The 26,440-nt window shown below is 50.9% G+C and overlaps 1 protein-coding gene across 6 annotated transcripts in view; it reads left to right on the top strand.

The window, feature by feature from the left end:
* The window catches only part of Tspear (thrombospondin type laminin G domain and EAR repeats), a 200,887-nt gene extending 177,055 nt beyond the window's left edge, over positions 1-23,832 (top strand). The window contains exons 3-12 of one of the 6 annotated variants that reach the window (NM_001287074.1): positions 1,482-1,720; positions 3,118-3,208; positions 4,510-4,666; positions 6,401-6,532; positions 7,161-7,387; positions 9,932-10,118; positions 11,723-11,952; positions 17,900-18,087; positions 20,279-20,380; positions 23,265-23,607. In NM_001287074.1, coding sequence (NP_001274003.1) covers positions 1,482-1,720; positions 3,118-3,208; positions 4,510-4,666; positions 6,401-6,532; positions 7,161-7,387; positions 9,932-10,118; positions 11,723-11,952; positions 17,900-18,087; positions 20,279-20,380; positions 23,265-23,418 — 1,707 coding nt within the window. In that variant the 3' untranslated portion in view covers positions 23,419-23,607. Of the gene's footprint in view, positions 1-1,300; positions 1,721-3,117; positions 3,209-4,509; positions 4,667-5,148; positions 6,312-6,400; positions 6,533-7,138; positions 7,402-9,931; positions 10,119-11,722; positions 11,953-17,899; positions 18,088-20,278; positions 20,381-23,264 lie in introns of those variants that run through there. The other 5 variants (XM_006513656.1, XM_006513653.2, XM_006513654.2 and 2 more) reach the window with 5 other exon arrangements.
* The last annotated feature ends 2,608 nt before the right edge of the window (positions 23,833-26,440 follow it).

Genomic DNA, 26,440 nt, shown 5'->3' on the forward strand with positions numbered 1-26,440 from the left:
CTTTGGCTGGGTTTGAGTTCGCTTTCTCTGTTTTCTGCTCACTCATGGTTAGAGATGCTATCCCTGGCTTCCCATTCCACTCACCAGCTGCCGTTAATCTCCCACTTCAATGGACTCCACGCTAAAATAAACTCTTTCTTTCATAAGCCGTGGTGGTTATTCACAGCAACAAAAAGTGATCCAAAATGAGGCTAAGGGCACAGGGGGAGCACTCGACAACTCAAACCAGTGTAAACCTGCTGTGTGTATTTAGGGGGACCTCAATCTCTATACCTCCCTGTTCTTGCTCTTCACCCCTCACTTCCTGTCAGCCAGCGGTGGCTCCTGATATCCTGGACATCCCTGGGAGGTAACATCCTTGTCACCTGCCAGCTTCCAAGCTTCACATCACTTCCTGGAAGTCCCCAGGAAACAGACTCATCCTCTTACCATTGTGAGAACTTCAGGAGCAGAAAGATCCCCTCTGTTCCCAAAGGTGACTGAACAAGAGGGTCCCGCATTTTGACCAAGGTGCACTGAGCCAACTCTGGAGACCACACAGGCCCCCTTTAGAACAGGCCCATGGGAGTGTCTTGCAGGCTCACAGGAGCAGAGCCTCACTAAAGAAATAGTAAGCATGTACACACTTGCACGCACACAATCAACTAGATGGCTTACCTTTCAGCTCTCCCGACCGCCTATGTTAGGCTAAGAAGCTAACATCTCCAGCTTGGTGAGATGTGTTAAATAAATAGCCCACAGTGTAAAGGATACTGTTAGTTTTGAAACCACAGAACCTAGCAGGCATGCTGCTTTGCTGACTGTAATAAAACACACATAACATAGAATTTACTGTGTTCGTCTTTCTGAGCCTGGCCAGCACGGAGTTCATTCACATTCTTCCTAGCAAACCCTAGCTATACTGTGAACTACTGGCCACTTGCTCCGCCCTCCCGCCCACTCACACGCCCCCCCATGTCCCTCCTTGCCCACTCACACGCCCCCCGTGCCCCCCCCCGCCCCTCCTCCACCGGCCCCTAGCACCCTGTTGTTAGTGTCTGTGTGGATCTGAGCCTCTGGGGAGCTGCGCAGAGTGGCTTAGCAACCATCCTTCTGGCCTGGTTTGGTTTACTCGGTGTGAGGTCCTCCAGACTCCTTCAAGTTGGAGCAGGTCAGAACTTATTTGAAAACATTCTGTTATGCACATAGACTAGGTTTCTTGAACTGAGGGGGCAGAGGGTTGGTGTGAGGAGGTTCACTGAGTTCCTACCCAGAAGTGCTACTGGATAGGACACCATTAGCTCCACCCACTCTCCAGTTAGGACCACCCTCCTCCTCTCAGCTCCACCCCTCTCCTATCTCCACCCCTTCTCAGACCCTGCCCACCTTAGCTCCGCCCTCCTTCCTATTTGTCTCACCCCATTGGCCTTGCCTGTCCTTCTTGGTCCTTCCCTCCTCCCTTTCCTTCAGCTCTGCTCCACCTCTGGCCCTGCTCTCCACAGAAGAATGAATACCTGCTCTCCCTGCTGGCGGAGGAGAGGGACACGCTACTGCTCGGCCTGAGGTACTCACCCACACAGCTGCACTTCCTGTTTCTCAGCGAGGACCTGGCTGGTGCCTGGCAGACCCGTGTGTCCTTCTGGAGCCCTGGCCTCATGGACAGCCGATGGCACACTCTGATCCTGGCTGTGTCCCAAGGATCCTTTTCTCTCACCACGGACTGTGGCCTCCCGGTGGACATGTAGGTACCGGGATGCGCGCGCGTCCCAGTGATTGACCATGTTGCTAATCTGCCACTGTGCGGTGGAGGGTGGGCCCTGGGTAAGTCTCTCCCCTGCTATAGCCCCTACCCTGCTAAATAAATCCTTTACCTGAGGCAGACTATGAAGAGCACCTTAGGTGCTAGCTCCAAAGGCAGGTCCCTGATAGGGCCTTGTGGGAGACAGGCTTCTATTATCAAGTCTGGGGTCATGGAGCAGCTACACAGCTCTGTGAAACGGACGGCCCCATCAGGGGTCACAAACCACCTACTTGGAGCAACTGTGGCCAAGGATGATCTGAGACCCTTGTGTTGAAAATATAGGCCAGCTCGCAGGACAGTGTGGCACATTCCTTTAATCCCTGCACTTGGGAAGCAGAGGCAGGTGGATTTCTAAGTTCAGAGTCTGGTCTACAGAGTGAGTTCCAGGACAGCCAGAGCTACACAGAGAAACCCTGTCTTGAAGAAAAACAAAAACAAACAAACAAAAAAACAGAGAATATAGGCCAGCAATAAGGGTGTGGGTTGGGCTCTGGAGCAAGGATACCCAGCACAGAGTGGAGGTAGGCTACAGGCGGAGGAGGGCTGGCTCCCTGGTACCCCCGGCCAGGATCTTAGTATACTGCAACAGAGAGTTAGGGCAGGAGGAAGCAGGGGCTGCCGAAGAGAACAGTCATCGTGACACACTGCTCCTATGCAGAAGCTCTGGTCACATGTGCCCCCTCGGCCCCCTCGGCCCCCTCTCTGTCATGCCTTCCTCAGTGTGTTCAGCCTGTATAGCAATCACAACCAGTACTTTCCAGAGCCTCCCTCTGACCCGTAGCCACTATCCTGCCCTGCTCCCCTACTGTGTGAAAGCACATTGGGCCAGGGCCTGGATACAGGAGAAGGACCTTGAGGTTCGCCTGGAAGTAGAAAAAAAGGACCCATAGGTGTCTCCTCATCACACATTCCTGCAGGAGCTCCTGTCCTGGGGTAATGTGTCCACTGGGGACTATGAATATATATGCCATTACCTCCCAACTGGGTCTTAAGCCAAATCAAGATGAGATTAGCTGGGTGAGACGGGTCCTGATGGGGAGGCAGAGACCACAGATGGGGGGGGGGGAAGCTGCAAGCATGCTCAGATGCAATAGGAAGGGAGATGGAAGTAGAACCATGTAGAAAGGGGGTGAAAAGGAGATCCTGTGGCCACTGGAGTGGGAGGAGCTGAGGAGTGCTCCTCTGCCTGCTCAGCAGGCTCTGGACCTCTAATTGCTGTGGAGCCTGTCCTCACAGCTGCCCGGGATGCTGGCTTGTTTCCATGTGAGAGCCACCCCCGACCTTCATAAGCAAGTGAGGTTCTTCTTTGGCACTAGTACTGTCCACTTGTGTTTCAGAATGGCTGATGTTTCCTTCCCACCCACCCTATCAGTAAGAGGAGCCCGGTTCTTCATTGGCAGCCGGAAAAGAACCAAAGGCCTATTCACAGTGAGTGTAGAGGGGCTGCCAGCAGCACCCCTCCCCCTGGGGTATGGGGACAGCCTTTTCGCGCTTCTGATGATAGATGGCCATCTATGCTAAGGAAGAACCAGGAACACAAAGGTGTCATAGAGTCTACCACAAGGCTCTCACACTGGCTGTTCCTATTTTCTAGCACATTCTTGGGTCCCTGCTCACAGGTCCTCCTACCATGGAAGTCTGTCCTCAACACTCTGACAAACTGATGCTTGGACCCAGCCTTTCCATCCATGCATTCACCCACCCATCATCTACTTACCCATACATTCATCCATTCACCCACCCATCATCTACTTACCCATCCATTCATCCATTCACCCACCCATCCATCTACTTACCTATCCATTCATCCATTCACCCACCCATCTATCTACTTACCCATCCATCCATGCATTCACCCACCCATCATCTACTTACCCATCCATCCATGCATTCACCCACCCATCCATCTACTTACCCATCCATTCATCCATTTACCCACCCATCCATCTACTTACCCATCCATTCATCCATCTACTTACTCATCCAACCACTCATCCATCCATCTACCTACCCATCCATCCATTCATCAATCCATTCACCTACCTGTCCATCCATTCATCCATCTGTTCACCCACCCATGCATCCACTCATCCATCCATTTACCCACTCATCCATCCGCTCATACATCTACTCACACATGTATCCACCTATCTATCTATCCATTCAGTCACACATCCATACCTCTGTTGTACTCACTGTGGGTGGTATCTGGAGTCCACACCATAGCTGGGATCTACAGTTCTCTGTGGTGCCATAGTAATCACTCTGTGGAAATGTACTTGTGTTATGCTTGAATGGGCAAATGAAGAAACAGGTAGATGGATAGATGCATGGATGGATGGATGTTTGCATGCATGCATTGGGTGAATGGATGGATAAGTGGACAGATACATGCATGGGTCGATGACTGGGTGACTAGATGGATGGATGGGTGGTGGGTAGGTGGGTAGATGGATAGATGGGTAGATGGATAGATGGATGGATAGGTAGATTGATTGATAGATTTTGAATGAAAGGACATTGGTGGCTGGACAGATGGACAAGTGGGCAAGTGAGTGGGTACATGTATACATGAGAGATGGATGGATGGATGAGTAGATGATAGATAGATCAGTGGATGATTCAATGATGGATGACCTACTGTCAGACCCCTTTCACTCTGCAGGCTAGCCAGCAAAGTCCTCCAGCAACTACAGATACCAGTGGTACCTCACTTTCTTCCTCTCCAGGGTGTGATAAGGCAACTGGTTTTGCTGCCTGGATCAGATGCCACCCCACAGCTGTGTCCCAGCAGGAACGCTAGGCTGGCTGAGCTGTCCATCCCCCAGGTGCTGAAGAGGCTCACAGGGAAGCCTGATGATAATGAGGTGCTAAATTATCCCTATGGTTAGTAGATGGGGCTTGCTTCCCACCCCCACCCCCACCACCCAGCAACACCTGAGTGCACAGGTTCTTTTCTCAGCCTCTCCAGTGTGCACCTCTCAGTGACAGAAGGGCAGTTGTCACAGTGGCCAGGAGGATACTCAGGGCCATCAGAAAAGCCAGAACCTCCAACCTGTCCCTTGAAGGGCTCCTTTTGGACAGCCTACAGGCAGACTGTCTTAGTCAGGGTTTCTATTCTTGCACAAACATCATGACCAAGAAGCAAGTTGGGGAGGAACGGGTTTATTCAGCTTACACTTCCACATTGCAGTTCATCACCAAAGGAAGTCAGGACTGGAACTCAAATAGGTCAGGAAGCAGAAGCTGATGTAGAGCCCATGGAGGAATGTTACTTACTGGATTGCTTCCCCTGGCTTGCCCGGCTTGCTCTCTTATAGAACCCAGGACTACCAGCTCAGGGATGGCCCAGTGGGTTGTGCCTCCCACCCTTAATCACTAATTGAGAAAATGCCTTATAGCTGGATCTCATGGAAGCATGTCCTCAATGGAAGCTCCTTTTGCTGTGATAATTCCAGCCTGTGTCAAGTTGACACACAAAACCAGCCAGTACACAGACCAAGCACCTTCCTTGGCCCCCCGGGCAGCTGGAAAACATGGTGCACACCAAGAAGGTTCCCTTCTCTAGACCCCTGGCCAGCTATTGCTCATGTCTCCCAGCCACTCCCTCTGGGTCATTCTGACCTCAGCCCGACCCATGCCAAGACCTATCTGTTTCTTGCTAGCCCTTGAAGCCCACAGCATTTCCTAGATGTGCCTTCTCTGATCCATATCTTCTCTGCCCTAGTGTTAAGTTGCAATATTGAGCCATTTATAAAAATCACAGCCCCTGTCTTACAGACTCTGAGAAACCCTCCCCAACTACACATATGCCCCTGTTCTGTAGAAAGAGGATCAGGTGAGGGACAGAAGTCCCCATCTGTGTGCTGTAGCTGTTCCGCAGCCACGGATGAACTGGGTTACTTGAAAGGGTGGCTGGAAATGAAAAGGACAGGGTGTAAGAGAAGGATGAAGCCAAGACAAAAGTTGCTGATCAAGGCTCAAAGTTTAATAGTCAGCGCTGCCCACAGACAGAGCCCACAGACCCATCCCTTGTTTCAGCTGGATTATGTTGCAAAGCAAGCTCAGCAGGCAGTCTACTCCTGTAGGAAACTTATTCCACCTGGGTCTTTAAGGTCCAAACTGTGGCAAGCACTTAAGTTCTATTTAGCCTGCTCAAGGCTGGGGGAAGGGCACAGTGTGTGTTGGGCACTTAGGTTTTTACTGTGTTTCATGGCTGTCCAATGCTGATGGAGCTGTCCCTATAAAGCCAGGACATGAGACCAATGTTGGTACTAGAAGTAGTGAGATCAAAACATACTCAGGAATATTGTCTATGGCTTAGCACCTACTGCTGAGAAGAGACAGGCCCCTAGGGCAGTTTGGGGCTGTTGAGGGTCCATGGGGTGACAGCAAAAGAGCAGAGAGACATGCGCTCCAGGCTGAAGGTGTGTGAGGCCAGCCAGTCACACACACAGCCAGTCATGGTTGGGACCACCCACCATGTCTCCAGTGACCTGTGCTGTCGGGCTCCCTTCTGCCACATACAAAGGTAAAGGACCATTGGGGCTTAGACACCTTGCATAGAAACTTTATCTAAGGAATCCTGATATGTCAGATCTTCCCTGATCTTCCCCACAGAAGCTGACATGAAAGTAACCCTGGGATCCCGGCCACCGTGTACCAAGGCAGAGGGTGCCCAGTTCTGGTTCGATGCTGCCCAAAAGGGGCTATACCTGTGTGCTGGCAGCGAATGGGTCTCCGTGTTGGCAGGTGAGGCTGGACCCAGAATTCAAACCCCACGATGTCCTAAGCACATAGAGCAGCTGGCTACATGCCCTCTGGGAAAAGGATATCCTGGAGGACTGTTGTTCCATTCATCCGTAAGGGCCACTTCAGAGAGTGGAGAGCCACTTCAGTAGCAGGTGCCCGCCAGAACAACCCAGGCAAGCCAGGATGTTTTCTCCATAGAATAGGCATGTCCAGCCCCAGAGATGTCCTCAGAACTCCAGGAATGTCAAGCCCATGTGTTCAATCTAGAAATAAGCACATCTAGGGTGTAGTCATGAAAGACACGTGACTGGGCTCTTTCAGCAACTCTTCTCCGATAGCTAGTTAATGTCTGGAAGAGGGTACAATACAGACACTCAGACCTCTCCTTTATCCTGTTTGAATCTGGGGCTACACAGACCCAAAAGCTGGACAGGAGCAGCATCCCTTTAATGAGCCTTTCCCTCAAGGATAAAACAGGGCTCCAAAGAAAATCTTTATAAATCCCAGGGCTCTGGGCATAGATAGGTCTAGGCACCAAGTCATGGCAGGGCTCCTGAAGTCCCTCCCAAGAGAACCCCCAGCTCCGTTCCTATGCACACTGACTAGGTCCCCATCCTCCCATTCCAAGCCAAGACCAAGCTGGACTACGTTGAAGAACACCAGAGTCTGCACACCAACTCAGAGACACTGGGCATCGAGGTGTTCAGCATCCCCGGTGTGGGGCTCTTCGCAGCCGCAGCCAACCGGAAGGCTAGATCAGCCATCTATAAATGGACAGATGGGAAATTTGTCTCCTATCAGAACATTGCTACGCACCAGGCACAGTCATGGCGACATTTCACCATTGGGAAAAAGGCAAGTCTATACAGGTGACTTCCCCTTCCCTGTTGATGAGCGCCTCTGTGGATGGCGCAGGTTGGACTGCCTACGCACTCTGCAAGTCAAAGCATCTCTTGGGCTTCCAAGCCCTTGCTAGGAGGGATGACTGTTTAAGACTCCTATAAGGAGTCTGCTCGGGCTGGCGTAATGGCTCAGTGGTTAAGAGCACCAACTGTTCTCCCAGAGGTCCTCAGTTCAAATCCCAGCAGCCACATGGTGGCTCACAACCATCTGTAATGGGATCTGATGCCCTCTTCTGGTGTGTGTCTGAAGACAGCAACAGTGTACACCCATACATAAAATAAATGAATAATTAAAAAAGAAAAAAAAAGGAGTCTACTTAACTCCCCACAGGGCAGAAGTGGTTCCAGCTTAAAAGTCTGTCTATTCCTGTGTGACTCACTACAAATCAAAACTGTTCGGACTAGAGGTGGAAAAGTGGCTTGGTTGGTAGAGTGTTTGCCCAGCCTTCACAGATCCCTGAGTTCGGTCCCCAGCAGCACATAAACTGGGTATGACGGCTTATAATCCTAGTAGCCAGGGAGTGGAGGCAGAAGGATCAGACATTCAAAATCATCCCCAGCTACATAAAGAGTTTGAGCTCAGCCTGGGCAACATTAGACCATTTCAAAATGCACTAATTATTGGAGTAACCTCATTGGGCCGATTGCAATTCAGGGAGCATCTCAGACTGAGTATTTCATCTACCACACTGGCCACCCAGGATGTGAAAGTGGATGTTAGTGCCAGCTCTCTGGAGGTCAAGGCCTGAGGGTTGGCCTTGGGTAGTACTTCCTTCCACCTGGGATAGAGTGAGCAGAGGACCTGGACTGGGAGAGGGCATTCACACCAGGAGAGGGTATTCACACCAGGAGAGGGCATTCACACCAGGAGAGGGTATTCACACCGGAGAGGGCAGTCACACCAGGAGAGGGCATTCACACCAGGAAAGGGTAGTCACACCAGGAGAGGGCATTCACACCAGGAGAGGGTATTCACACCAGAAGAGGGTATTCACACCAGGAGAGGGTAGTCACACCAGGAGAGGGCAGTCACACCAGGAGAGGGTATTCACACCAGGAAAGGATAGTCACACCAGGAGAGGGTAGTCACACTGGGAAAGGGCATTCACCCCGTGGCAGAAGAAGGGAATGTTTTCTTCCTAACTCCCCCAGCCTGCACTGCAGGATGTTATTCTGAAGACAGCATTGTGAGGCTGTCTCCAAGGACTCTCACTCAGCAGAGCCCTCCCCCCCCCCCCACACACACACTAGGGATGAACCTAGTAAAACCTGCTTTCACCCAGTAGGGATACAATGTATCCAGTGGTAGTGTTACCAATAGGTTTTCCCAAATGGCATCTGAAAGTTTTTCATTTTCTTTGTGATTTATGCCCCTCCTTAGAAGTGGGAACAAAACACCCATGGAAGGAGTTACAGAAACAAAGTATGGAGCTGAGATGAAAGGATGGACCATGTAGAGACTGCCATATCCAGGGATCCACCCCATAATCAGCTTCCAAATGCTGACACCATTGCATACACTAGCAAGATTTTACTGAAAGGACCCAGATGTAGCTGTCTCTTGTGAGACTATGCCGGGGCCTAGCAAACACAGAAGTGGATGCTCACAGTCAGCTAATGGATGGATCACAGGGCTCCCAATGGAGGAGCTAGAGAAAGTACCCAAGGAGCTAAAGGGATCTTCAACCCTATAGGTGGAACAACATTATGAACTAACCAGTACCCCTGAGCTCTTGACTCTAGCTGCATATGTATCAAAAGATGGCCTAGTCGGCCATCACTGGAAAGAGAGGCCCATTGGACACGCAGACTTTATGTGCCCCGGTACAGGGGAACGCCAGGGCCAAAGGGGGGGAGTGGGTGGGTAGGGGAGTGGGGGTGGGTGGGTAAGGGGGACTTTTGGTATAGCATTGGAAATGTAAATGAGCTAAATACCTAATAAAAAATGGAAAAAAAAATAAAAACTAAGAATAAGGGGGCTGGTGAGATGGCTCAGTGGGTAAGAGCACCCGACTGCTCTTCCGAAGGTCAGGAGTTCAAATCCCAGCAACCACATGGTGGCTCACAACCATCTGTAACAAGATCTGACTCCCTCTTCTGGAGTGTCTGAAGACAGCTACAGTGTACTTACATATAATCAATAAATAAATCTTTAAAAAAAAAAACTAAGAATAAGTTTACATTCAAGAAATACTGGAAAACAGAAAAACAAAGGAAGGAGACATTTTGTCCCTAAACGAATGCATGCTTTCTTTCATTTGCATATGGGCAATGCACACAATATTACATGGGAACTGAAAACCGTGTTTTCTGTCCCTGGGAGAGCCACACAGCCACCCAACATCAAACCCTGAGCATGTCCTAGCACCAGGACTCTGGTGTTCACTCAGTCTGTCCTGTACCCTTTCCTGTAGATGTGGGAAGGATGCTGCAGTTCAGACTCCTGCAGATTGGGCTCTAGGTCTGGTTCCAATGTAAGGTAATGCTTCTCTTTCAGATCTTCCTGGCTGTGGCCAACTTTGGGCCAAATGAAAGGGGTCAAGAGTTCTCCGTCATCTACAAATGGAGCCCCAGAAAGCTGAAGTTCACCCTCTACCAGAGGATTGCCACCCACAGCGCCCGTGACTGGGAGGCCTTTGAGGTGGACGGAGAGCACTTCCTGGTGGTAGCCAACCACCGAGAAGGTAAGGCAGATGTGTCCTTTGACCTGGAAGGAAACCATTGCATACTTTGTGAGCAAGGGTGAATTTTTCATCTTCTTAAAAAATATATATATATATATTAATATATTAAGTTGGGGCTGGGAAATGGTTCTGTCAGTTAAGTGTTTGTCCTACAAAAATGAGAGCCTGCATTTGATAACTACCACCTACAAAAAATAGCTAAGCATGGCGCCACACCTTTGTAATCCCAGCACTAGGGTAGAGGATCCCAGGGAGTCATTGCGGCCAGTGCAGCCTGATTGGTGACCCCCAGGCCATTGAAAGGCCTTATCTCAAAAAGACATGGTGGACAGTGTCCCTGAGGAATAAACACTGGAGATTGGCCTGTAGCCTTCATATGAACATGTCACATGTATATATGCACACATACACATGTGCATGCACACACAAACACTAAGTCACGCTTGACCAATTTCCTGCAGTTTACCCCTGAAATACGTGGTCAGAGGTAGGCCACCTAAACTCCAGCACAGCTGCAGATCACCTAGGGTAGGAAAACAGGGAAGCCATGTGGTTCCTGACCACCAGAGAAGCCACTGGACCCTGGCGTGGACTGTATCCAGCAGCTTGTCTCATAATTATGAAGCAGAGCCAAATCAACACAGCTAGCCAGTGGCATACTGACCATAAACCAGGCAGTAGACGCAACATTAGTGTCAATGAGTACGTGGCCATAGAGGGAGCCAGTTAGGAGGCTGCCATTGCTGCTTCCCTGAGAGCAAGCATGGACTCCATAATGTCAGAGCAGGTGGCACAACCTGGGCTGGCTGGGGAGCCTGGGGTCTGAGCCAGGTCCTTGGCATTATGGTGGCCAAGTCTTCCCAAACCAAGGATGGATGTCTCAGGGGCCAGTTGCATGGTTGATCTGAACCATCTCTCTGGAGACTCCACAGCCCAGTATCTACCCAAGTGTGCATCTTACCAGGCAGCCTGGGAGGTGAAGCCTCAACCATTGCACTCAGAGGAGCCCAAGACCCTGCCTGACAACAGGGTACCCCAAAGCATGAGTGCTCCTGCAGAGCAGGCACTGGAGAGGAGGACCATAAGAGAAGACCTTCTAGGAAGGGCCATAAGAGACATCCCCATAATCACAGAGGAGGACCTCCAGGGAGCACCACAAGAGAGAGTCTCCAGAGAACGCCCTAGGAGATGCATGCAAGGAGCATCATGAGGGAGGACCTCTCCAAAAGGCACCATGGGGGAGGACTTCCATAGAGCATCACGAGAGAGAAACACCTGGGGAGCACTATTCAGGGAAGACGTCCAGGGAGCACCATGGGGGAGAAGTTCTAGACAAAGAGAGGGTGGTATGAGCAAGTTTAACCTATTAAGGCAGGAAAGGGCCAAGGCAGGAGGAGGTGAGGCTGAAGGAAGGTCCAGATGGCCTGCAGGTTTTTCCCTCTACCCATGCAGGCTCAGAGGTTGGGGACAGAGATTGCCTGAGGGGTGCAGTAAGGGAGGGACTTGGGGATACAAGGAATGGGCACAGTAGCTGTCTGTGTCCTGCAAGCAGCTGTGAACCCCAGGGGACAGCGCCCCTCCCCCAGCTCTGACCTTGGTTCCAGGGGACAACCACAACATCGACAGCATGGTCTACAGGTGGAACCCCAGCAGCCAGCTCTTTGAAGCCAATCAGTCCATTGCCACGTCGGGTGCCTACGACTGGGAGTTCTTCACCGTGGGGCCTTACTCCTTCCTGGTGGTGGCCAACACCTTCAATGGCACTTCCACCCAGGTGCATTCCCACCTGTACATCTGGCTGGTCGGGGCTTTCCAGCTCTTCCAGTCGTTCCTGGTAAGGAGCCTGGGTTCTCAACTGCACAGTGCCATGGACCCCATGTGTTGTGTGTGATGTGTTTATATAAAGATAAAGAGAAGGGGGAATATGTTCTATGAAGCTGTGGTGAGATCTATACTAGATAGCAGAACCCTGAGCCTTAGGGCCGGCTGATTCCGTGCTGCACAGGAGAGCAGCCCCAAGAGTGACTCTGCTGAAGGAGGGGGAGGGACACAGCTGGAACAGTAGCAGAGGGCAGGGTGCAGAGGCAGAGACAGCTGGAAGCCACTAGCCCCCGGGAATCACCAAAGACACATAGAGGAGGGACTGGCTCAGCCCTGCTGGAGCTACAGGCTACCCTTATAAGCAGCACACCTCCCCCCCCCCCAAACTTCTCAGAACCCACAGAAGTCCACTTTCATGCTTTGCCAATGTCTTTCTTCCTTTGCTTAAATTCTTTCAGCCCTGGAGATGCCTTAATACATTCACTGTTTGCCTTTTTGCAATGTCATGAAACACGAGCTTTGAAGCAAACGAGACTGCATACCCTGTACATACCTGCAAGCTGTGGGGGATACACACCCACCTCTGCAGGGCGTGCCTTTCTGGAAGGGTCTGTGGGGCAGGGACTCAAACCTGGCAAGCTCCCATCCGTAGAGCAGGCACTCCCAGGGCACCATGGCTAAGTGCACAGTGGTTCAAAGGGAGACTCCAGGCATCAGGAATCTTAAAGCCTAGGGCCAGGGTCAGAGCAGAGACTGACTGCCACTGTGGAGTGGAGTGGTGCAGACAGAGACTCTTGAAAGGTGCTTTTCTTAGCCACACCCTCCAGGGTTTCAAGCGTTCCAGTAGAAATGCCAGAGACTTACTCTTAGAGCAGAGACTTCCATGATGGGGCCCTTGGTCCACTGCTCCAGCAGAATACCTGAGGCAGGGTGATTTGTAAGCAAAGGAAGTTTATTTGGCTCACTGGTCCAGAGGCGGGAAGCTTGAGGGCATATAGCCTTGGAATGAACAAAGTGCGTCCCTCCCTCCCTCCTAGGAGCTTACAGACATCCATACTGCCATTTCATACCAAGGATCCTAAAGAGCAAAGGGCAGACCCTCCCCATCACCAGGTGTTTACACCGGACATCAGAGCTCCAACCAGTGACAGTGTCCGGCCTTTTGCCCCAGATTGCGGGTCCCAAGGTGGTGATAGCAAGGCCAGGGCCAGCTTCCCATTCACCTGCCTGGATGGTTCTAGAGTGGGCCTTGAAATCAAAGTGTGCTCTGGGGACCAGACCAGGCTATGTGTCAGCAATAGATAGCTCGTGTAGCACACACAGGCCTTGGGTTCAAACCTTGGCTCTGAAAAAAAAATCACTCCACCACCAAGTAGAAAGCACACAGACCAGTCACGCAGCCTCAGAACCAGCTCTGGGCACCACGCAGGTGGGAATTTGCTTCTGAGGTTACTAAAGACTTTGATCTTGCAGCTGCCAGTGTTCTGTGGTTTGGGAGGCGTCAGTAAGGTTTGTGGGAGCAGGGCAGAGACATCAGCAGCTACCTGGTTCGCAGGAGTAGGTAATGACCTCATCAGATATGATGTCAGAATAACACTGAGTGAGTCCTGAAGGTCAGGACTGTTGCTCGCAGATACTTGCATGTGCAAGAGTGTGTGTTGCATGAACACATGTCCCCAGCATGACCACCCTTGGGGCCTGGCCATAAGGATGCCTCGCTGCCTTAGTTTCCTGGTCTGTGACATAGGTATGGTCAGAAAGCATCCCTCTCAGGCCACCAGCACTTGGGCGGCCCTTGGATGCTTCTGCTCTGGGCTATGTAAAGACCACAGCATACCCGTGACTTCTGCATTTACCCAGACAGAAACTGGCCCTGACCTTTGCTGGTTGAGAAGGCACCAGATATGGGGGAGACCTCTGTGGTCAGGCAAGAGCACATAGGGGGTCATCGGGAGTTGGTTAGGTAGTGCGCTGTGCACAGGGACCTCAGGAGTGCATCTCCTGGCAACCTTGGGTGCCTACTTGGCCTGAGTGCCCACTGTGAGGGGCCTCTGATTGACTGTCCTCCCTGGCAGCTGAGGCAGCCCTGGCTGTGAATTCTCCTTCCCTCCTCTCCTGGCACTCCTAGACCACAAAAACATCCTCATTCTCTCCATCCCCCCAGCCCCATCAAAGCCAGGCCCAGTCTTTTTTGCCCGGCTACTAATCCATTGATGGCAGCCTTTGTATCCTACCCACCCTAATGGGAGCTGTGGGATGCCAGGTGTTCCTGGCAGCAGCTCCTGGAAGTGCCATTATCCTGCCAAGGTACTCTGGTGGCACACACCCAAATGCTTGGACAGCAGGCAGCTCTCTGGGGGGAATTCCTCTAAGAGAGAGGGAAGGCATTCTAGCCCAGAGGGTATCTGACTGTCTGGGCTCCAGCACCAGGAGCAATCTAAGCTACAGCGCCCGATCTAGCCTGTGGCTGCCCTTTCACCTTTGAGTGGGAGGGGCTTGTAGTGGGGGTAGTGAGAACTTGGGGCCTGGAGGGGGTGGTCTGGTAGCTGGCCCTGGGAATCCTTGCAGCCAGTGACTAGTTAGCTGTGAGCCAGCCACCTGGCCAGCTAAGGGTTCCGAGATTGAGTTGACTGGGTCCCTGCAGGTCTCCACCAGTCCCTGTCAGACACTCCCAAGGAACCATGGACAACGTGAATCTTAGATAAATGAAAAGAAATTTTTTATAGGATTATATCCCAACTATTGTGAGGGATAAAGGGAGAATAGAATATCATTTCTCAAGTACTTGATATTGGGGGTTACCCACATTTTCTAAGTCAGCACCCTGGCCCTGGCCCACCTGGCTCAAAGAGAGGACAGGAGCTTGAGCTGCCTCTGAGCCCCACCTACCTGAGCACACAGCAGGCTTTGTGTCTCTCTTAGGGACACAGCAGGCTCTCCAAGAGGTGACTGAAGCCCCTGACCCAGCACCTGCCCAGTGGGGTGAGCCTCACATACCCCATGAGGAAGGACTCCTGACATACATTAGCTTCTGCCCTTTCTGTGCCCCAAAGCTGTCTCTGTCTCCCCATGGGCTCTCCATAGTGGCTTCCTTCACCTCTGCTCCCCACATGCTCCTGGTGTCCCTTTAGTTTTGCTTTCCTGAAACCCTTTCCGGCCTTCCCACCCACTGACTCCCTCTTCTTCCCCTACACTTCGGCCACTCTTCTGCACTGCCAAAGCTCCACCCCCAGCTCTGGGCTTCTGAGTGGCAGGAAAGACACTTAGCTGCTCCCTGGGGCTGGCCTGGCCCCAGCAGGAAGGTGACACCTCTCACACAGGTCCAGGAGAGCCTCCTGCTACCTTGGGGTGGCACAGAACAGCCATGACCAGGACTTCCTGTGCAACCTTCAGGCCCCATTACTGCAGGTGAGCAGACAGCAAGCAGTTCAGAGCTGAAAAGGAAGCCTTGGTGATCCTGAGGGAGATGCATACTGCATGGGTGTGTATATACATTCACACAGGCACCTGCCTATACACATGTTCAGACACACACTTTCAGGTGTGCGCATACATTTGTGTCTGTGCACACAGACATTGTGTATGTGTCATACACGTGTGTGGACATATTCCTGTGTATGTGCACACACAGATTCCTGTGCATATACATACATGTACACATGTGCTGTGAGCATGAGAGTGCACCTGTGTGTTTGTGAGTGTGTATGCCTGCAGGGATGTAACATGTATGTCATCGGCAGGGACTATTTTCTCAGCACTTAACTTACAAGAAACAATATGGTGGCATTCAGGGCACTACCTGTGTTCTGCCCTGCTTGGGTGGGGGTCTGGCAGTCTGAAGGTGCTGCGGGTTAACTGGAGTAGTCCTGGGACTGGTCCCAACAGTTGGACACAGCCCTGTGAGAAGGTAGGCTGATCCAGAAAGTCTCCGCCCTGCCCCAGGCTTTGTGACCCAGGGCTCCTGGACCTCTTGTCCTCCAGAGTCTCATCCCTCAGGTGAATCTTATGCCTCGCAGGCGTCTCAAGCTCATTCTGGATCAGTCTCCCAGCTGCCTCCTCTTTGGATTCCCAGCTGGTTCTTGCCCCACTACCTGGGCAGCTGAGCTCAGCGGGTATTGGCGCCCTCTGTTGTCTGTGGAGAGAATGCTGTTACGTTCTGCTGGCCTGCCAGACTGTGAACATCCAAGGAATAAGGCCTCTTGGGTAGTGTGCAGACAAGGAGTTAACTGACCTATACTGAGGGCAGGTTTAATAATAATAATAATAATAATAATAACAATAATAATAATAATAACCTCCAGAGGAAGGCTGTGAAGATGATTCAGTAGGTAAAGTGCTTATCTACCAATTGGTCCCTAGAACCCTGGTTAAAAAGTTAGGAGTAAGCAGGCCAGCGGTGGCGCGTGCCTTTCATCCCAGCACTGGGAGGCAGAGGCAGAGGGATCTCTGAGTTTGAGGACATCCTGGTCTGCAGAGTGAGTTCCAGGACAGCCAGGGCTACATAGAGAAACCCTGTCTTGAAAACAATAACAACAACAGTTAGGCATGTAGTAAGTAAACAAATGCTTGTAATCTTAAATTCTAGAGAGACAGAGAAGAGCGATCTCTGGGGCTGACCGATAGCTTAATTGATGAACCCCAAGTCCTACAGAGAGATCCTCTCTCAGAAAATAACAAAGCAAATGGTTACTGGGTGATACTACTTGAGGTCGACCTCTGACCTCCACACACACGTGCACACATATGTATGTATACCTGCACATATGAACACACACATGGAAATCCCAGAGCCATTTCCTACACTGGCTGTGCAAGATGCCCTTCAAGCAGGAGACTTCTCTGCTCAGTTGAAGCAAGGGCATGTGACTGACTTGTCTGGAGCACAATCTACAGCATGGCTCACTCTGTACCCAGCTAGGACAACCTGGATCAGCCCCAGGATAGCCTGCCTTGCTCAGAGAAGCAGCTGCTGGCTGTGTGGCTTGAACATTCCTGTCCTGGGTTCAGGTCCCCATTGTTCACTGAGAATCCCAACAGATGCTGGCCCAAGGTGTTATCCTGAGACATAGGGGAATCACCTAATGAACATTCCAGCAGGAATCAACTGTACCCAAATGCAGGGTTCACCCCTGTCCCCATAGGACTTGTGTCACTGGCTAGTAGACATGATGATTCCTTATAGCAGTTGCATGTGCTGTTTTCACCCTCAGAGGAGAGTTGAGCTTCTAACAATTAGCTGTTGGTCCCATTGGCCTCTGGAAGTTAGGTTCTAGCTTTTGCTTTGCTGTGTCTATATTCTGCTTTTAGTTCCAAGCCTGAGTTCTGTGCCCTCCACCTTCCTCGCTCCTGGGCAGCCTTTCTGTTGAGGCCCTGAGACCATACGGTGGCAGCCTCGGCTCTCAGATGGACAGTAGTTCCTGATCTAGCTCTTCCTCTTGCCACAGGCTCCACCCCTCACCTCCACAAGGCAGCTTCTTCTCTTTGTGTAGCTCAGGGCAGAAGATATAGACTTGAGCAGGAGCTAAGACTGCAGAGCCCCTGGCTGTGGCTTGGGGTTCCTGACCACTGGTAGAGCACTATCCTCAACCTTAGACCCCCATACAGGCTAGCATGTTCCTCCCTATGTCCTGGCCTCCTGTCCCTCTGTCTTCTTAGGTAGTCACATACTTACTAGGGCTTTCCTAGTGACATTCCCTCTTGCTCAGGGCCTCCTCCTGGACCAGGATTGTGAATGTCTCCAGCCCACTCCTTCCACCACCTCACACCTCATGGGACTGAGTGACCTTTGGAGCAAACAGGCAGAGGAACTCTGTTTTGGAGTCTTGGTAAAAGGATGGCAGCCAGGTGGCTTCGGTGGAAGAGCTGGCTCTAGGTCACCGGGCATAGTGGTGATGATATTAGTGGCTTGGGATGGGAGCCATCCTCACCGGGCCTCCTCCACCGCTTTTCATTTGCTCCAGACATTCGGCGCCGCAGACTGGGAGGTCTTCCACATTGGCGAGAGGATCTTCCTTGCAGTGGCAAACAGTCACAGCTACGATGTGCAGATGCAGGCACAAAATGACTCCTATGTCCTCAGCTCTGTTATCTACGAGCTGAACATCACCGCTCAGACCTTTGTCAAGTTCCAGGACATCCCCACCTGCAGGTACCAACCAGGTGGTTGCAAGGGCAGAGTGAGTTGATGGGTGGGTGACACAGGAAAGGCCTGCCGGGGTCATCCCCAACTTCCTCCCAGGACACTTATCCAGAGCAGGTAGACATGATAATGAGGACCATCGCTGTGGCTGGCCCTGTATCTGTGGCTGCTTTCTTCTTTCAAGAAAAGCCTAGGGGCTGGAGAGATGGCTCAGGAGTTAAGAGGACTGACTGCTCTTCCGAAGGTCCTGAGTTCAAATCCCAGCAACCAAATGGTGGCTCACAACCATCCATAATAAGACCTGACACCCTCTTCTGGTGTGTCTGAAGACAGCTACAGTGTACTTACATATAATAAATAAATAAATAAATAAATCTTTTTTTTAAAAGAGAGAAAAGTCTAGCGATGTGAGTTCCCCAAGAGAAGGCCCAGCACCTCCACAAGGAGAAATGGTTTGTCTGTCATGACACACGCATGAGCATCAGGGAGGTCCAGGACCTCAGACAGGTGTCCCCTCCCACCATGCGCTGCTAGATCCTGACCCACCTGCTCTGCAGGGCCACCACCTCAGCACTGAGAAGGCAGAGTTGTCCCCGCCCTCGTGGCGTTCCTCTGGGAGGACTCTCACTACCTCTAAGAAAACCTCAGCTGCAGCTACACTGTCCCGACAGTGACAGCCGAGTCACAGGGTTGAGCTTCAGGCTAGACCCAGTGTGGTTACCAATCTAGAATGCAGCAGGAACTGGGCTCTTTATTCCTTAAGAGCTATTAGAGATATTCGCCACCCCTCCTGAGTGCCAGGTACTCCTCAGCCTGAGAGAGAAAATACTGAGGGAATTTAGACTCTTCCAAGAAAAGACTCTAAGGCCAACAGTCAAGTAAATGTAAGGTTGATAGCTGTCGCATCACAGGTCACACAGGTACTGTGTGTTCATGGGGATGCACGGCTATAAAGATGCAAGGGGGATCATGGCAAGGCAGCACACAGACTTCCTGGCTGTGGTCCAGGAAGGTAAGAAAGGGAGGAAGGGCTTCTACTTGGGCCCACTCTTTGATTGACAGGTACCCACAATGTTTAGTTTTGACAATCTCACATATATATTTTTTTAATATAAAAATAAAAATAACACCTGGGACAAAGAACAAAAAGAGGAAATAGTAATAATGTCCAGCCCAGCCCAGAACCAATCTCAACAGAGCTGCCTGTGGGGCTCTGGACCCAGTGGCCCTTGGAGGGAGTCATATTGCCATACCAGACTCCCACATCTGGAGCTGGGAGTCTGCTGAGAGTTAGGTTTAGAATAAAGCACCCAGTAGGCCTTTTGAAAGAAAGCAAGTGGAACAAGAAGGTGGGATTGGGAATCCACTTTAGAAGAGCTGAAGAGACAGCTCAGTGGTGAAGAGTGCTTGCTGCAATACCAGGGGACTCAGAATTCAGTTTCCAGGTCCTGCACGGGGCAGCACTGAATCCTCTGTAACTCCAGCTCCAGGTGGAATCTGATGACATGCCCCCTTCTGGCTGCCATGGGCATTGCACTCACACAAACACTGGCACACATAACACATGCATGCACACACTTAAAAATGAAGATAGGCAGGGCGTAGTGGCTCACGCCTTTAATCCCAGCACTCAGGAGGCAGAGGCAGGCAGATTTCTGAGTTCGAGGCCAGCCTGGTCTACAACGTGAGTTCCAGGACAGCCAGGGTTATACAGAGAAACCCTGTCTCGAAAAATCAAAAAACCAAAAACCAAAAAAAAAAAAAAAAAAGGAGATAGATCTTTTTGTTATCTTGTCTCCCCGCCCCCCTGGAGCTGAGGATCGAACCCAGGGCCTTGAGCTAAATCCTCAACCCCTTAAATTTTTTTTTGCTTTGTTGGATTTATAAGTTTTGTTTTTTAATGTGCATTGGTGTTTGGCCTGTGTGTATGCTGTGAGAAGATGCCAGATCCTCTGGAACTAGACAGTTGTGAGCTGCCGCATGGGTGCTGGGAATTGAACCCAGGTCCTCTGGAAGAGCAGACACTGCTCTTAACCTCTGAGCCCCAAGATAAATCTTAAAAACAGAAGGAAGGAAGACGTTGCATGGTGGGAGAGTGAAATGTAACTCAGGAGACAAGACCTGCCCAGAGTCCAGCATGGGGCCTGGCATCAGCTCTGCAAAGGCATTAGTGTCTTTACCCCACCCCCTGTCTCCTCAGTGCCCTGGACTGGGAGTTTTTCTCCGTGGGAGAAGATCACTTCCTGGTGGTTGCGAACTCCTTTGACGGAAACACCTTCTCAGTGAACAGTATTATTTACAGGTAAGGACTGCTGAAGGCCAGTGGCCATCCTCTCACCTCAGGGTTCATAGTGTGGGGTTGGGGTGGGGGTAAGGAACTTCCATCCCCTCACAGGTGACCCCAGGCTCAGAACAAATCAAGAGCATCAGCCTGAGGGTGTGTTTTCCCAGCTGTGACCAGGGCAGGGCATCTGATGCCAGTCTGTATCGGCTACATCCCGAGGGCCACACCCCTCCGATAATGACTGCTAATGATGCATAGATGGGCACCCTAAGTAGGAATTTATGGGGCCTGGTTTTCCTCTTATATTGAGACACTCTCATGGCTTTTTTTTTCCCCTAGTAGTTCTTGAGTGTTTAACCATGAGTGGGTCGGTTCCATTCCCAACATTTTGTCAGTTTTTGCATCTAGTCACCTGAACACATTGTCTAATGATTCTAAAGGCTTCTCTCTTGGGAGGAGGCTCAGTGTGGGACCCTCTCCACACTGGCTGTCTCTGCCACGAAAGTAGCGGCAACCTTACCTGGAAAGGCTTAGTTTCTATTGTTTAGTTTCCTAACTAGCACAAAGTTCCAGAACTGTCTTGGACAGCAGCAGTGGTAACCAACAGTTCTGCTTATGGCTTTGATATAAAGGCCATTGCTAGGGAGACGCTGAGAGACCTGCCTGGCTCCTGATTTCTTTCGGCATCCATAGCACTCCGGGTGGGAGATGTTGATCTGCTGGTGTGATGACGGACAGCGGACAATGAGAGATTTGTTCTGAGCTGTGCCACTGAGGCCAACTCGGACATTCTTCATCCCAGATTCTAATTCCCAACTCCCAGAATGTCTGCATCCTTCCAGATTCCAGCTGTAGGTCACACTCTGGTTTCTGAGAGGAAGTGAAGTTTGTCTGTGACATCCTATAATCTATAACTTTATAAGACTACAACACAACTTCTCTCTGCACTTGTCACCAGGACAGTTGCTGGGACCTCCTTGTGACCCCATCTCCCTCACACTCACCTGCTTCTTCAGGTCTCCACTCTCCTGAAATGCTTCGGTCACCTATAGTTTATTAGAAAGTTATGGCTTTGCTTAGACCTTCAGATTCATTGCTGTAGTCTTTTGAGCATGATAAAGTAAATTCTAAAGGGGCTGTTAAAGGAGAGATGGCTCGGTGGCTAAGAGCACTTGCTGCTCTTTCAGAAGACCCCCCACCCCAATTCAGTTCTCAGCACCCACATGGTGACTCCCAACCACTCATAACTCCCATTCCATGCACACAGTCTGGGAAGGTCACAGGACTATTCAAAATCACAGGACACATGCCACACACACACATACAAGCAAAACACATACACATAAAATAAAAGAAATACGTTTGAAAGAAAAGATGAATTTATGTTGAAAAATAATGGTGGCCAAGAAACTTCTGAAAATACTTGGGAGATGTCTCAGTAAAGTGCTTACTGAAAAGGACCCAAGTTCAATCTCTAGCCCCTCAACAAAAGCCAGTCCATGTGTGTAATCCCAGCACTGGGGCGGTGGAGATAAACTCCTCTCTGAATTTCTTTGTTCAGCTGTCCCAGCCAATTCAATGAGCTGTGGGTTCAGTGAGAGATTCTGAGAAAACGGGGATGATTGAGAAAGATACCCTAAAGATACCTATCTCTGACCTCCACACACATGTGCATGCAAACAAGCACATACACACACCCCACATACATACACATAGACATACATACACACATAGACACATACCACATACACATCACACACACATACATACGTAGACACACATAGATGTACACACAACATACACACACACACAGGAATAATGAAGGAAAAACCTGTTAATGTATAAATAAACTAGGTTTGGTTTTGCCTAAAGTGAACTGACAGGTGACTGGGCTGAAATATGGCTCAATAAATATATGGCTCACTTGCCTGCCATGCCTGAGCCCTGGTCCCATTTCCAACACTGCAAAATAAATTTTAAAAAGTAGGCAGGGAGAATGGAATACAGCCAGGAACAACTAGAAATCCATGGTCACTTAATCCAATAAATTATTGAATTCTAAGTCAATGGAAAAGGATGTGTTGTGTATAAAATATCTCATAGAATCACCTATGGACAACAGAGCAAAGCTACTGCTACTTTGTATCCATGGACAAAAATTAATTTTATATGGATTAAAGATCCAAACATGAGCAGTGGTGGAGCACACCTTTAATCCCAGCACTCAGGAGGCAGGGGCAGGCAGATCTCTGAGTTCCAGGCCAGCCTCATCTACAGAGTGAGTTCCAGGACAGCCGGGGCTACACAGAGAGGCCCTGTCTTGAAAAACAAGCAAAGAAACAAAAAATCCAAACGTAAAACACTTCAACAACAAAAAGAGTAGAAATGCAAAGTGGCCTCATGTCACGTCAAACATGTAGAAGCTGCCATCTGGGGAGGGCACAGGACTATTCAAAATCAGAGAGGAGTCTCTCAACACACACACACACACACACACACGCACACACATACACACACAGACACACACACATACTCACACACACCTGCTGATCAAGAGCAAACAGATGCCTTCAACCTATGGAAATGGGTGAAAGCCACGGGCAGGACTGTCCAGAACACGGTGGAGGGTGTCACCGTGCTGAGATGGCCCAGCCACACAGGTGGATGTGGCTGTTTCTCATAACGTGGCAGAGCCTGCCCTCACCTGTTGGGTTTGAGGATTAGCACCTTTTGACAAAATAATGTTGGAAAATATTAACATTAGAGCCCCTGCGGCTTGACGTGAGGCTGCTGCTCTGGGATCTGGGATGGGGGACAGCTTCTCTCCTGGGCCTCAGTTTCCCACTTGACCCTGGGAGCACTTGTGTGGAGGAGGGGACCAGGCTGATTATCTCTTCCACAGGTGGCAAGGCTATGAGGGCTTCGTGGCCGTACACAAACTCCCCACTTTTGGCTGTCGGGACTGGGAGGCTTTTAACACCACTGCTGGCTCTTACCTCATCTACTCCAGCGCCAAGGAGCCCCTCTCCAGGGTCCTGAAGCTGAGGACTGGCTGAAGTTACCCTGGATCCCGCTGCCCCCTAATACCCACCAGCTAGGCATGTGCAGCAGGCAGGACCCACCCACCCAGCCCTCCCTGGTCCTGGGGCAGGTGGAGAAGCCTGTGCACCTCTCTGCACACTCTAAGCTGGCCCTTCCCCTCTCCCCCAACTGGGGGCTGTACCAGAACCACAGTCCTGGTGACTGGTGGCCATATTTCAGGTGACCCTGGGGTCCTTCAGGCTGAGGCCCAGGGCTGCCACCCAATCTCGGTGCTCCCAGCCTGTTCCTGCAGGAATTCTGCCTTAAAGGGACAGTGGATATCACATTTTACCTCAAATACATAGGCCCTAGCAGTCTCTAGGGCCCCGGCTCTCCCAGCTACCCCTGCTGTGCAGCCTGACCAACACCTATTTATTGTATTTTATCTATATGAAAATATATTTATATTTCTCTTTACAAAAAAATACATGGATGGTATCCTTTTTCTTTGGGGCTCAGCAGTGGACACATGCAGAGAAAGACATCCTTCTGTGGGGGGGAGTCTTCTACTGATGTCAGGTTATTCTTAAAAACACAAGGGGCAAAGTTAGATCAGAAATCCCAAGTCCCTCTCCTTCCTCAGGAGCCCCATTATGAAGACACAGGTGGCTTCTCTGGCTGCACACCAACTGATCCCAACAGTGCATTGAACTAGATCCATATACATGGACCCAAGGCCTTCCAGAAACAGTCAGATTGCCCCTTCCCATTGGCCAGGACAAGAATTAGACCTCCCTATGCTTTTCTGGATAGTTCCAGAAGTCGCATAGATGTGTTTCAATCCCCGAAGGACAGCACAGAAGGCAGGGACCCTGAGAAGGCCCCAGGGTAGGCAGGAAGCAATAAGGCCTTAAGGGACATCCCTGTGGGAGATGCAAGGGCACAGGTCTTCCACCCCAGGTCCTGGAATCCAGCAACCATTGGCAGACTGGGAGGGGTGGGTTGTACAGAGGAACCCAGCAGACCTGTTTTCAGACCTTTCTCTAGCTGCCAGAGCTGGAACCAGGAGGCATGGCCAGGACCAAGGCTGCTGTGGGCACACACTCAGGAGCCTTGCCAGGTTTAATGGCACTTTTAAGTGTAGGTGGACTTTGAGCAAGGGGTCAAACCATCTGTTTTATATGTTAGTGCCAGCACCTGCATGGTCACCAGAGTATCGCTCAAGTGTTACCGTGAAGCTGAGACCCTCTCTTGCACACATGCATGCAGGTCACAGAGGCTGACAAAAGAGAACAATGCAGACAGACAGAGCAATCACTGCCAGGCAGTGGTGGCGCACGCCTTTAATTCCAGCACTTGGGAGGCAGAGGCAGGCGGATTTCTGAGTTCGAGGCCAGCCTGGTCTACAAAGTGAGTTCCAGGACAGCCAGGGCTACACAGAGAATCCCTGTCTCGAAAAACCAAAAAACAACAACAAAACAAACAAACAAAACAGACAGAGCAGCCACGACCCGTTAGCTTTTTGGGTTTTGTTGTTTGGGTTTTATTTCAATTTTTGTAATGCAGTCTCTCATGTAAGCCCCTGCTGGTCTAAGATTTGCTACGTAGCTCAAACTTGAGTTCCTGATCCCCCTGCCTCAGCCTCCTAAGTGCTGGGGATGCAGATGTGTGCTACCTCAGACAGCTTCTAGTTACCTCCCTAACAGCTGAGTCCCAATCAGAAGTGAAGCAGACCATAGGATACCCGGGGGGGGGGGGGCGAGGAGCCAGCACTGACTGAGGGAGCCCTGAGGATACCAGCTCTCACACTGACCCAGGACATAGGAAGCCCAGCCAGACCAGCATGAGGAAAGAAACCAGTTTTAGTTGTCAGAGTTACCTCTCAAAAGAGCCAATGTTCAAGCGATTATTTGGTCACTTTACACACATCTTTGAAAACCTGATAGCTTTCTGGCTTGGTAAGTTCCTCGAAGCAATCATGATGGGCTGCCCACTGATTCTGATTTGGAATGGTCCAGCTCCAAAACTGAGCTCTCAGCCCAAGAAATAAACAGACCAGCACCACAGGCCCAATGTGCAGGACAGTCCATTGGTTAGCTCAGGAATCCAGCGCTGATTTAGCCCCCACCTCACCCTTCACATGGGGCGCTGGCTGGGCTGTGAGGGCCATCCAGACTTTGTCATTCACATGGGCATGCTAGGAAATAAACCTCTGAAGCCAGTCCTGCTGAGGAGAGGAGGCACTGCCCTGCGGTCCTGAGATGCGCATCTTCCACCCTCCTCACGCCATCTCCCTCCACGGCACTGGCTGGGGCAGAGGTGTGACAGATGCTGGACACCAGAGCAAGTTGAGTGCCAATCACTTCTGACAACATTCAGTGGACTCTGTCCCCAGGCTCAGTGGGAACGAAGCTCTTGGTGAGTTCAGGATGTGTCTCTGAAGACCTTCAGCCTCCCTCCTGCTGTGGGCTATGGTGGGAAATTCCCATGCAGCTCCTGGTCCACAAAGGACCTGCCTTTCCCATCTGGGCTGCTCCCATATCCCTGCTACCACACCCACATCCAAGGATGATGCTTAGGTCCATGGATCAGCCCAAATTCTGTTAAGGGTGGTCCTTGAGATCTGGGCAGGCCTGGGTTTGGGGGCCCCTTACATCGATAGGTAAAGCCAAATAAACACCACTCCCCATCTTCAGTGGCTCCTGTGGAGACCTGGATCTCATTAGCTCCTGCTTCCCCTTGTGCACAGTGACACACACATGCCACTGAGCCTGTCTGTCCTGCTGCAGGAGCTCTTAACACATATATAGGAGGGCACCACCTGTCCTGGACTGAAGGGCCACTAGGTACCCTGTGGTGGCTCTACATCCCAATAAGGGTCCATCTCAGCCATCACTGCTTTGCCACTGGTCACCAAAACCAGAGAGGCCGAGGTGCCACCAAGGAGGTTCCAGTGGCTCTGCCCTTAGAGTCCCCTAGCAGGTGCCCAAGTCCCTCCAAACCAATAGGAGTACCAGAGATCTCAGCTTCTATCCTGTGGTAATTTAAGTATCAGTT

The sequence above is a fragment of the Mus musculus genome, chromosome 10, assembly GCF_000001635.26.
Source record: "Mus musculus strain C57BL/6J chromosome 10, GRCm38.p6 C57BL/6J".
In the NCBI taxonomy this organism is placed as follows: Eukaryota; Metazoa; Chordata; class Mammalia; order Rodentia; family Muridae; genus Mus; species Mus musculus.